Here is a 13,527-nt window from a genome sequence, read left to right on the forward strand (position 1 = left end):
GTACTATAATTAAAATTCAATAGAAATAAAAATAATACCACTTAATCTAGGTCTAAATTTAACTTGTGTGTCGAAATGAAGTTTAATACATCTATCGTTAAGCTAAAGTTTAGTATTTTAATAAGGCTTTTGAGATCACGTTTTGAAAAAACAACTTAACGGAAGTCACGTGTTAATCATGTGGAAGACATCACTTCCGTAAACAAACCAGCGGTAAGTGTGCAATTTAATTTTACATTCCCGTTTCTTTTCTTTGATTTTATAACGATTCTATTCAAAATATGCTCTCTAATTGTTCTACACCATGCGTTGTCATTCATCTTTATGTTAATAATTGATGTTCTCATTCCACGAGTAGATAAAAACATGGATATAAATGTTGAGTACATCTACAAGTGTTAAACGCACAGACTATTGCATTAGTTCAACTCGCTGCCTTATAAGCCAAATGGTTGCTGAGAGTTGCATTTGTGGAGTAACCTCAGTTTATAATAATTTATAAATATTGACACTGTTCCAAAATGTGCCCTAAAAATGTCAACAAGAAAAGTGTGTTGAAACATGGCCATGTTTTTGCAGGGTTCGTGCAAAGGATAACATCCATAGGTTGATCTTGAGGTAAATTCAATCTGTTTTTGAAGTTTAGTAAATGCTTTCCTTAATTAATAACTCACAACATCTGTTTAGTAATTTGCACTTAATAGCAAACTTTAATCACATGGTTAGTGGTCAGCAATGGACATACTGCACACATTTGTCTTTCTGGCTGTCTGCAGTCACCCACTGAATAAACTATGAAAGTGTACCCTTAAGAAATCATTAATGTTGTGCGTCTCATTTAGGAATCCAACACAAATTGAGGAAGGACGGCTGTTGAACATGGATGATGTTTGTAAAGAATTGGACACAGTTGTGCTGGAGTTTTTTCAAACTCTTACAGACTTTTACATGGAGCAAGAAAAGCTGGGTGAAACCCTGAAGTCTGGATTATTGAACATGTCAAGAGCAAGGTTTGGAACTTTCCTCTAGTCTTTTTGGACAGTGCCCTGTGAAAAGGGGGTTTAGTGCATGTGTGTTAAGTGTTGTCCCAGATTAGCCTGTGCAGTCTGCACAGGCTTATCAGGGATGACTTTTTCGGCTTTAATGGTATTTTTGGTTTACTAAAAGTCTCTTCTTAGCAAAAATCCAGTTTAGACAGAAAGTGTCATCACTGCATTTCACCACTTTTTCACAGAGCATGGCCCTTTTGATTTATCATTTTGTTTATGATTTGTTTGTCATGTTGCCTGTATGAATAAGTTAATTGTTATCCCCCGCCATAGGCGGAGGGATATTGTTTTGGCGTTGTCCATCTTTCGATCCGTCCGGCACTTTTGTGTCTGGAGCCATATCTTGGAAGTGCTTTGGCAATGAAACTTGGTATGAGTATATATATGGATAAGAGGATGATGCACGCCTAATGGCATTGTACACCATCTGTTAATAACAGAGTTATGGCCCTTTGTATCTTGGAAAAATGCTTTTTTATGTCCGAAGCCATATCTTGGAAGTGCTTTGGCGGATTTCATTGAAACTTGATATGAGTATATATATGGATAAGAGGATGATGAACGCCAAATGGCATTGTACACCATTGGATAGTATAGGAGTTATGGCCCTTTGTATCATGAAAAAATGCTTTTTAGAGTGTCAAATATAACACTTTTGTGTCCAGAAGCATATTGGCCTGGGATATCAATTCAACAAATTTGCTTGTTCTTTAAGCTTGCTTCAGCCATGTGTGTATGTTGTTTAAGTTGAAAAAAAAATGTTTATTTGAAAAGCTGATGATTAATTTTGGTTGTTAAAAGTTGTACATTTTGTAACAGTATTTCACAACTTTTGAATTTTGTCTTATTAAATGCTTTATGTTTAATTTATATAAAAAAATAGCAACAATTATATCTTGAAAGTTTTAAGAATATTGTTTGTGTTTGTATATATTTTTAATTGTACAACTGAAGGAAAAATTTATAATATCTGACAGTAATCCATAAGACTTCATATATTTGTCTTAGATGAAAATCTATTGTTGTAAATGTTTAGTTAGTTGCATAAAAATAAAACACATTTTGTCTCTTGGATTGTTTAGATACAGCATGGGTACACAGGCAGTTACTATTGACAAATGTGATAACAGCAAGATGGTGGCTGCGGTCAAGGTAAAAGTCTCCCATGACAATCAGCTGACCTCATTTAAACCTAACCCTGACCTGGAAGCTCAATTTTGTGAAATTAACCTTGGAGGACAAGAATCAAACTTTGAATCAAGCATCAGAAAACGTACAGTAACAAATAAAAAGAATGTTGAAGGATATGTCAACGGAAGCTCACATATTGAGGACATTGAATTGAATGAAAAACAAAAGAAATCAGATCACAAGAAAGTGGTTGACCCTCTGAATTGGTTTGGTGTTTTGGTGCCACCTGCCTTACGACAGAGCCAACAGGACTTCAAGAAAACTATTGAAAGTGGTGTGAATGTGGCAAACTTGAAACTGAGGCTTCAAACTTTACAAGCAAAGTATGAAACTTTGTTGGCACAGAAGAAAGATCTGAAGAAAAATGAGAAGTAATGCAGTTGTATGTTTTTTATAGAGATACACTGTATTTGTGTTATGTTTGTACCATACTTTTTTCCATATTGACAGCTTAAGTGGCTAATGTTATGATAAAGTTGTTATAAAATTTATCATGATTTCTTACATGTACATGTATATCTTGGGCATACCAGTACTGTTACTTTCAAACTGAAAGTGGATTAGCTATGTTCCTTGTACTTTTTCAAGAAAATTACACTATAATAGACAAAGTTCTAAATGCAAATAAAATGTATTTTGATATATGTACTAATGAAAAGTCCAAACTTTAGTTAAATAACTGAATAGCTTTTAATTTCACAAAGAATTTATTTATAACAAAAAAGTCCTTCATACATTTTTTGTTTTAATAAAGGTTTTATGGTTAGATGTTAATTTGCTTTTGAGTGTATGTAATATATGTATTTAGTGATTTAAATTATTGAGACTATACTTAATAACAATTTTGTTTATACTTTTCTTTACTTAAAATGACGCAAAATACAAATATTGAATGCCATCATTGTTATTGTTGTCATAAAATTTAGCCCCATTCTGGAATAAATGGGGTTAATGCCTATGTGTAAAGGGTCATCTCGGGTAAGCCTGTGCAGTCCGGCTTATCAGGGACAGCACTTTTCTCTTTTACAGAATATTTTGTTTCATTCTGTTCTTAACGAAAATCCAGTAAAGGCGGAAAGTGTGATAAGTCTGTGTAATATTTTGCGCTTATGCATTAAGCCCAGTTTTCCCAGAACCTGTATCATTTATAAAAGATTATTTCATATAGGTTTGCAACTGGTATACATATTCTTTACTCTGTATGTTATTTATTTTTTTGTCACTGTTAAGATGTAATATACAAAGCTTCTTGTATCCATATTTGATTAATATGCAATAAATTGTAATGAAGATTCTTTAACTAAGGAAATAATGTTTGATAAAGATAAATAAACACATACTGGTGCAAACTTCTTGTTGGAAAGACTGTATAGCTATATGTCTGCATGCCAAACTATGATATACAACAAATTGTTACTAAGATTCTTATACTTAAGGAAATCATGTAAAAATTGTTTTATCAAGATAATTGAACACATACTCATACAAACTTCTTTTTGGAAAAGTTTGAAAGTTGTATGTCTGCATGCCAAACAGTAACAAAGCTAATTAACTAATTATATTATTAGATTAAGATTATGACATTATTCAATTTTCTTAATGTATTGAAGTAAATAAAATTGCATCCGACCAATTGCCTTCTTTGGAAAAACTAACTGATTTATTTATATTTGATTTTCAGCCCCTTTAATAGTTTGATAAATATATTTTTTTTTAGAATTTACATTTTTTTTAATATTAAAGGGATTATGCCAAATAGTATATAATAGTATATAATTTGAGAAAGTGTATTTGTATACTCAATTCACAATGTGTATAGACCACTTAGCTTTAAAATAGTTGATTATATGTGTAATAGTGAATTGTTTATTGAAAGGTATTTGGGTAATCCATACTATGACTTAAATGTTAACAATTTAATAGTCATTTATATAAGTAAAAAAATTGAACCTACTAGTTACTAAAGCATAATAATTTCATGCAAAATTTATTATATGAATTGTACATTGTTTTGTGACTGGAAAGCATAATCCATTATGAAGAATTGCCAACCTTAACATTGATGTCCCTTAATTTGCTGCACTATACTGAACTTGATATTTGCAATCAATGGCTATGTCTTCGCGTTCACATAATATAACACGCGTATTACATGAAATTAACAGTTTTGTTTTAGAAAGTCATCAAAATAATTTCAAGTGTAATTTAAGGTTGAAAATTTGATTTTTTTTTCATTTCCATTCAATGTCAATGACAAAAAACTTTTGTATTCAAGCTGTTGTTTTTAATTAGATTTCTTGGTTTAGCATGATGATGTCGTCATTTGTAATGTCACAAATTGGTTTTCAAAGAAAATTGTAAACCCTGCATTTAATAGTTTTGACATATTAAACAGTTTTTAAAACAGTTTTGTCATAGGGTTATACTGGGAGTTTGATTGTAGAACATAAAGGAATCTCATATTGTTCATTAATAAAACACAACATGTTTACAAAGTGTTTCCAACTTTTATTTTTCGATGACAAACGAAGGATAAAAAACGATAGGCATCCATTTGTGTGTGTATGCGTGTGTGTTGTACATGCCTGGTTTCATTGGTCGCACTGTCAGAGCGCAATTTTTTTCAGCATTTATGTATTCAGACGCACATTTCTGACCATGCGTCGTATATATTATTTTATTTCCCACCAATGCAAGCTTCTTACCGAAACAGTTTCATTTTGATCGACAAGATAATCAAACTTTAAGCATGCATTAGTTCTGGCTACCATAACTTTAAATGTCGCTTTTTATGATTTTTGACAGGCGCGACTTTATACAGGTATGTCAATACTATATAAACTGTACGCTGAAGTTTCTTTAGCTAAGCATGCATATAATTTTCATGTTTTTAAATAATAAAAAGATGCATTTAATGGCTATTTTAGAGCCTGGTTAATGTACAGTATTACTGTTTCCTCACAAATATAATAATGAGAACGAAAATTTGCGAATTTGAATAAACATTTTGACGATTTACCCAAACGTGAAAAGTCGTGTACTAAACTAGACATGTTTGACGGACTTGGCTCGAGCAATTTTCGCACATGTCTCCCGTTGATCGGATGTGTAAAACAACGCCTGGTAGTCGTTGGTGCATTGGGGTTCAATTGAACAATGCTACTTACTCAATTCTTTTAGTTTATCACCGTCCAAGTGCAAAGGTCAAAATAAGGACAAACATTACATCTTCATGTGATTCATTAAAAAACTAAAAGAAGTGAATGTTTTTTTTAACTATAGCTCTTTGAAACTCTCTTAATGCATTGAATTGCTGTCTTCTTTATTTAAGTAGGCGGATATAGAAACAAACAAACATCCACAAATGACATGCGCCGTGGTCGAGTTTGATATTAATATAAACACTATATATACAATACGCCTTGTTGCCACTATTCCAGTTCTACATTCCTCCTCCCGTGTTCCACAGTCGTCATAAACAGAATAACGTGTATAATCTGGAAAAGCAGGAACACGATTGGAACCACAATGTAGAAGAACACCATCGCGTACGCCAGTCTGTACGCCGAGAGTTGGTCATCTGACGTGACGTTTGACTCCATCACTTTGCGTCGCTATATATTAAACAACTTGCAGTCCTTAGGGACGATTGGCCAATTTTTAAAAGCTCCAGTATGTATGTTCTCGAATATTTGTTTTGATACCTCACACAGGTTTCTTCTTCATTCAAATATTTTTTATGCTCAAGCCACATCAATTTTTTTATCGATTCTTAGTATCGCAAATTCAAAAATTGATAGACCTTTAGAGCCTTGTTATATATCTGTAGAAATAGTGGATCTTTCATAAAATAATCCATAAAGTTAAAGAAACTGAAGTTACTCACGAGGATATCTGATGATGCTATGAGAATCAACTTTATTGTGCCTTATATCCTATGAATTCGTCATAAATTTCGTAAACGCAAATCGGATTTCTGCTATCATTAGTTGTTTATTCCATTTGCTACGCACACGCTATATGAATGCTAAGTCAACTTTTGCAAACACTTTGCATTTACACTCAATTTTCTATAGAAACACTCCTCACTCGAAAGGTGTAGACATCTACAAACACTCCTTCCTCGAACGGTTTAGACAGCTACAAACACTCCTCACTCGAAAGGTTTAGACAGCTACAAACACTCCTCACTCGAAAGGTTTAGACAGCTACAAACACTCCTCACTCGAAATGTTAAGACAGCTGTAGCTTGAACGTAATGCATGTAATTCTATATCCAATTGATCAACTTCGGCCAAACAACTTTTTGCTAACATTCATGTTCCTATGCATACGTTGTGAATTTTTGTTCAGTAAATATCTACCTCGGATTGTTGAAGAGCCGCATTCAATATCACATGAACGCTGTACATCTAAAACACAAAAGCCAACATTTTCTATAATTTTTCGGCTACATTTTAAAATGCTCAAAGTACTTTGTATATGCTTTACTTTGGATGTTCAATAGACAATACTTTCATAAAAATCCAATCTGAAATGCATTCTGTTTTACCAATTTTTAATTTTTTAATGTTCGGTTTAATTTGAACTCTCATTCACTTCCATCGCTCACTATTCCTAAAAAATATTACATAACGTAATTTATGTTTTTATATCAAGTACATGTATAAAACATTAAATATATGATATAAACATAGATGTAACATGTACGCGCAAAAACAATTTCATATCCATCTTTACCACAGAATAAATCGTCAGATAAATTCAGCATATTTTCTCTGAAAGTGAACGCAGTCTTTGCAAATAACAATACTGCAACTGGGATGGCAACAAATCTAAATGTGCGAATAGCTAGATGCAAAATACTGACTCATTAAACACTGTAGTCACGCAATAGTTAATGGCGAATGACAATACCATAAATGATTTGTTGGACACATTGAATATCTTGATTATCATGTGTTAGTCCAGAACATGCCATATTTTAGTTGATCGAAGTGTTTTAAAGACCAGTTATTACTATAAGCAATATATTATTGAAACATATTGAAACGGCTATGTATTTTGTTGTTGTCATTAAACGTCATGTTGTCTAATTGTATTTAAGAGTAGCAAACGTAGTTACGTTACAGTAGAAAATGATTACAAATGACTCACAGACAAGTCTGCCCCTTCACCGCATCTTAGGACACGGAAAATCCACTTCAAATTCTACATTCAAAAAATGCAGCCTAAATTCCTTCTTTTCCGATTTTCTACACAATAAGGGCAACTGTGCAAGTTTGAGCGCGATCCAATCTGTTTAGGGGAAGTTGAAAACACACAATTGTGTGAATATAATTATATTCTATATTGCAAAAAACTGACAGAACCATAATTCTGCCAAAACCTGTTGCAGCCAAAATTCCCTGCTCAGCACACATTCAAGTCATTCAACTATGCAGCCTTGATCGAACGGACGGAAGAATAAGTGCAATGGTTAATGCATCTTACTACTCAGAAGCATACTAACAGCAAACACACATTGATTTTATAGTTATGTCACACAAGTCACAATTCTTTTTGTTTTCGAAGACATTGAAAGCGTTTAGAATTGATTTGTTTTTGTGTGTGTCATGTTTGAATCAAAGCTTTTTGTCAGCTAACATTATCGAATCAGTTCTGTTTTGCATATATGATATCATAGCATTGACACCCAAGAACAGTACAAAAAGAGTCTGCTCTGCTAATTTGCTCATATTGGTGTTTATCGGCGTGTTTATCTACGTGATATGTCTGCTCATTTGCATGTTTCCTTAGTACAGACAATGATGATTGTTATCTTGCGTGATCAACATTTGAAATAAACCGTATTTAATATATAAATGAGTTCATGCACTGTCGAAAATCCAATGTCTGTCTAAAATACAGCTAGTATGTCGGTCTGTAGTGAAAACATGCCTTCTTTTCAACCTAGCTTTTCATGTTACTACAGAACGCATACATCAAATCATGCATGGTAATCATGCATTTTTACTTGTTTCTCTGGTACTTTGCGCATAGAATTTTATTATAAAATGGTTTTGTTGTTTTATTTTCTTCAAAAAACAATGATTTGTTCGTCGTTCGCATAAAATACACTGTCCTGGACACCATTATTCTTAGTTGTATTTCTCTTATAAAAACTTCGAAAAGACCGTATGAACTGAACCTAATAATCACCCTTTTGCTTCTACTCCCCCCCTCCCCCAACAACACATGCATGAACAAAGTCGAGAATGCTTATCGAACGTGCTTAAGATATCCACTTCATAAGCAATTAGGTTGAGACTTGTTATAACCCTTAAGCATCGGTACTTGGGATTGTTTCCTATTTGCGAATGTTTTGTTAATGATGCTCCTATGAACTTAAAGGCGTGTATTAAACATTGATCGTTATTTGTCAATTTGTTGAACGAATTAACCGGATTTAATTGCTTATCACAACAAGGTTACTAGAGCAACGAAATTGGAAATAAATCACCGCACAGCAGTGTTGTTGTTTGGAGTGAGTTGGTATTTCGCAAGTGGATGAATGTGCACGAGGGGTTGATAAACTGTATTTTGCTACGGTTATCTTTTCCCTTTAAATGTATTACAAACTGATACGAACAACTGTTCTAACCTTAGTGCATCATCCTATTGTAGAGGCCTCCATGCGTTCACTTAAACAGTCATTTTTCCGGTTTTTTTTTGTCATTCAATACACATTGCCATTTGTAAAGATTAAATTTAGTATGAAGGGTTTTATTTTATTTAAATACACGTTGATTATGCAATTTCACTTTGTTTTAATTCACACAGGCTATATTTGTAATATTGTCCATATTGTACAAATGCTTCAACTTCCTTGATGCATACGTAGGTAGAAAACTGCCTTTAATGAAGCCATTCATTGCAGACGAGTTTGTTTCGACTTTGTCAAAACATTAACAGTGTAGGTGTAATGAGAAGGAGAAACATGGCTAGAATTCAGTGGCTTTTTAACATAATAAACGTCATAGCGTTGGTGACGTCACAGCTAACGGACATTTCAATAGTGACGTCGCATCCGGAAGGGCTTGAGGAAATAGTTGTGCCAATGTGCAAGAATTTCCTTCCGTACACTCATACAAGACTGCCGAATTCTCACGGACACACTACACAAGTAGAGGTCTACAGGTAACTCAGTTTTATTATTATTAGATGTAGCCTTTTTATTATTTCTCTTTTGGGGTAGATTTTTACCTAGGTTTTGACCTTTCTTGATGTGTTTAATTGTTCAATGAAATCTTGTCACAAAGTCACAAAACCTTTGCGCAACATAACGATATCGATGTTGGAGTAATGCAGCTAAGAACGTTGTAGATAAAAAAATCATTCGCTTTGTTTTAATCTAATTGGCATAAATGATCCCCTAACACCAAAACAAACTTACGTTGTATATCTTTTTTTATTTTTTAAATAAAGATATTTTTGTCCTAAGTTTATATTTGTATGATTTAAAAACACTGATTCCTTATATTATTCTGATCATAAATTCAAGGCACATCGAACATTACTGGTCGTACATGGATTACGGTTGTTCGATCAACTTTCGGAAGTTTGTGTGCGCCATGTTTCTCCCCGAATATGACGTCAGCACTTCTCGCGCTGTTGGGCCATGCAAAGAGCTGTGCAGCCAAGCTAAACGGAAGTGCAAAAAGGTCATGCAGCAACTGCGCTCAAAGTGGCCCAAAAATTGGAAGTAAGCAGGGAGTAAAATGTTGAAAAATAGTTTGCGTGTTATTATGGTAAGGCATGTATTGTATGAGCAACAAATCTCATCCTAACACTTGCTAATCCGCCAGAGTTGATAACAAGGATAACAATCCACAGCGAGTGAATCAATACGGACTAATGCTTACCAATTTCTTTTAAGCTCGGGTCAAAAGCTCACTCGCCTATTTTTTGTGTCGAAACGTAATAAACTTGTTAGTGTTTATGCCCTGCGTTTAAATCATGGATGTGATCCCTGTTCCTAGAGCTTTCGGATGATCTCTTAATCATAAGTTTAATTTCAATGAACATTGCGGTTATCGGTAAATCTGCATGCCACCGAGTTTAACTAAAAATGTTGTCCAAGAGTTAACGTTATGTTAAGCTCTTCAAGGGGGCCTTTTCACAGATTTTGGCATGTTTTGAAGTTTTTCATTAAATGCTTTATATTGAATAATGTAAACATTGGATCTAAAAAGCTCCAGTAAAAAATGAAGAATACATTTAAAAAAGGAAAAAAGTAGCCCGCAGCAGGGCTCGAACCAGTGACCCCCAGAGTCCTTGAGTATAAACCAATTAGTCCGCTCGGCCATCCTGCCAAGTATGTACAATATAAACAACATAACTCTCCAAATTATTCAATCGTTTCGCGTTGCAACGCTTTATACTTTTCAGGTTTTTAAATCGTCAAAAGGTGCATATAATGGCTATATTAGACCATGGTAAATGTTCAGTAATACTGTTTCCTCACAAATATCATATCTAAAACGAAAATTTGCGATTTCGAAACATTTTTTTTTCAATTTTGTCAATTTAAAAAAGATCCCTTTAAAACATTACGCTTCCACTTACGCGACCAACCCTGATTCTGGTACCCGACTCGACCAACCCTGATTCTGGTACCCGAAGCATTATCTTTGGTATTCCCGGTTGAGTCTTAAATCATTCTACTGCCCAACAAATTATTAAAAAAAACACATTATATAATAAAAAAATGTGTAACCATACGATTTGGAAGATTTTTTGTAATTGAATATCATAATTAAAATGCAAAATTACTTGTGTTTAGCAAAACAGTAAAACGAAAAAAATGTTGGCCTGCATACAGATATGTAATTGATGAGTAAGTGGAAACATACACATTATTGATGCCTAATAAGCTTTTACCGCTATCAATCCAAATATTGTTTCAATAAGGCATTATTATCAGCGTGTTTTTATGTAATTGTATTGATACAGGAATTAGTTTTTTCAGTATATAACTTGAATCCAGCTTCGTAACAATCAATACATAATATTAATACTCCAATATTGGACGTCGGTGTTTCTTAAATCATAAATCTGTAAATTTATCATTCCTTCAACTTAAACAGCACTTAGAACGTGGCGCACGCTCCTATTAAATGCGCTAAACAATGTTCAATATTACAGGTGCAACAAATTCAAGGGTGCAAACAGCAACGCCTGTTTGAAGCCGTGGCGTGAACCGAACCCGGACCGCGGGAGCGTCCATCACCTCTACTGCTCCCCCATCCGGATCTCTCAGTGCCAGAACCTCCCGTACCACATCGGCTCACTGCCGAACCTCTTTCTACAGCGTAATATCACGGAGCTTCAGACGGAGTTCGGTTACTATGACTCCCTGCTCGCCACCGGCTGTCACGCACACCTGCGCCTCTTCCTGTGCGGAACATACATGCCGTTCTGTGTGCACAATGCGAACCCGTTCACGATCCCTTGCCGCGAGCTCTGCGAGGAAGTGGAGGCCGCTTGCGAGGTCCACTTCGCGCTTCTCAACGGCGGTCTCCCGTGGCCACAGAAGGTACAGTGCCACCGGTTCCCGTTGGCAGAGAGCCAGGAGCGGCTTCGCTGCTTCATGCCCACGGACCAGCCGTAACAGAAGTTGACGACAGACCCGTATGCAAATATTCCAAAGGACCTGTCAGACGCCATGTCATGTCCGGTTAAAATCTTGAAAGACATCATGTCAATTTGTCAGAAACACAAGGTAGAAACCCGTGAATTATAAGCAATTTTAGTTAGACATTTTGCCTCACAGCGCCCAAATCTTCGCCAGGCATCGAACTCTTTGTCCGTCCTATCAGACTGTGTGGTATGCCTTGTATACTCTTCATCGAGTATAGCGCAACCAGTACTATCACTAACCTATAATTACGACCATTTAATAAGGTCGTTGTCGTAAAAGCATCAAGAAAGTAAATGTACAATATATCAGGCAAAACATAGATATTTGATCCGCGCTCTGTGAAAAAGGGGTTAAATGCATGTGCTTAAAGTATCGTCCCAAAATTAGCCTGTGAAGTCCCCACATGCTAATCAGGGACAACACTTTCCGCCTTAACTTGATTTTTGATAGGAAGTTTTCCTTAAACATAAAAAAAAATCATAACAAAGGAAAGTGTCGTCCCTGATTACCGTAGCCTGTGTGGAAGACACTGAACGCACATGCATTAAATCCGTTTATCACAGAGTACGGCCAATATATGTCTGACATGTTTCATGTCATTTACGCGAAAACAGCATGTCTTCAAGTAGTTAAAGTGACATTATGGGCATCTAAGAGCTTATAGGTGTCTATCGCAACCGTTGTTTATTGTTGGTGTTTTCCCTTCATATACACTTGTATCTGTTAATGCAGCATCAACATACTAAAACATTATCCCGAAAAGAAAAAAATAATGCATTTGAATATCAACCGTACTTTCGTTTGACAACTGATCATGCATGTACGATGTGATACTAAATTTAGTTTTAGTGCAGATTCATTCATACGACACAAAGACACAATTTTGTTTTACGGATCATTTCGGCTTACAGGACTGGGATGGTCACGTAAGAATATCGAATATAAAATATATTTTTATAAACAACTGGTAGCAAGATGAGTTGCAGATAATTAGTCAATAACGACATTTTAACTAACTCTTTTGACCTGTTAATTCTTTTCAGCTCAATTCAACGGTGTAAAATGCCCATAATATCACTTTAAGTATGCCGAATTTAAAAAGGTGCATTTTACTCAACGGAATCCTAGAGTTTTCCGAGGAACTATTCAAACGAAAAGTTTGACGGCATAATTTTTAAGTAGCATAAATACTTAACGAATATTTCGTAAAATAAAGTTAACCCATAAGCAAATTCAGTGTTCCTTATAGCAATAGCCAATGTGGTATGGTAACATAGATACAAGAGATACAAAATGATCGTTTTTATTTTGTGTGGCACAATATATTCCATTTTAATTTCCTTCACCGATATCTATTCCTACGACACACGAATACTAACTTGGTACATGAAAATGTGTTAAATATGTTGTCCCACAAAACAGAAAAAAGCGCATTTTGTATCGTGTTAAATCTATTTTACCAGAACTTGTCAAAAATGTCTGACATCAAAGCTACATACATATATCAGCATCGTTGTTGAAAAACGCGGAAAATGTCACGTTATTCACTAATAACCAGTTCATATTAAAGTTTGAAATTAAAACAAACAATCTATCCACTGATAT

At 34.6% G+C, this 13,527-nt stretch overlaps 2 protein-coding genes across 2 annotated transcripts; both read left to right on the plus strand.

Moving 5' to 3' along the window:
- Positions 1–185: 185 nt before the first annotated feature.
- LOC127851318 (coiled-coil domain-containing protein 115-like) lies at positions 186–3,138 on the plus strand. Its single transcript, XM_052385025.1, has 4 exons — positions 186–213; positions 580–618; positions 843–1,010; positions 2,132–3,138. The coding sequence occupies exons 3-4, from the start codon at positions 880–882 to the stop codon at positions 2,613–2,615; spliced, it is 615 nt and encodes a 204-aa protein (XP_052240985.1). The 5' UTR covers positions 186–213; positions 580–618; positions 843–879; the 3' UTR covers positions 2,616–3,138.
- A 6,011-nt stretch (positions 3,139–9,149) lies between these two features.
- Positions 9,150–13,154, plus strand: LOC127851626 (atrial natriuretic peptide-converting enzyme-like). The gene is made up of 3 exons (XM_052385449.1): positions 9,150–9,419; positions 9,784–9,984; positions 11,427–13,154. The coding sequence occupies exons 1-3, from the start codon at positions 9,205–9,207 to the stop codon at positions 11,890–11,892; spliced, it is 882 nt and encodes a 293-aa protein (XP_052241409.1). The 5' UTR covers positions 9,150–9,204; the 3' UTR covers positions 11,893–13,154.
- Positions 13,155–13,527: the final 373 nt, after the last annotated feature.

This window comes from Dreissena polymorpha, chromosome 11, assembly GCF_020536995.1.
Source record: "Dreissena polymorpha isolate Duluth1 chromosome 11, UMN_Dpol_1.0, whole genome shotgun sequence".
Classification (NCBI taxonomy): Eukaryota; Metazoa; Mollusca; class Bivalvia; order Myida; family Dreissenidae; genus Dreissena; species Dreissena polymorpha.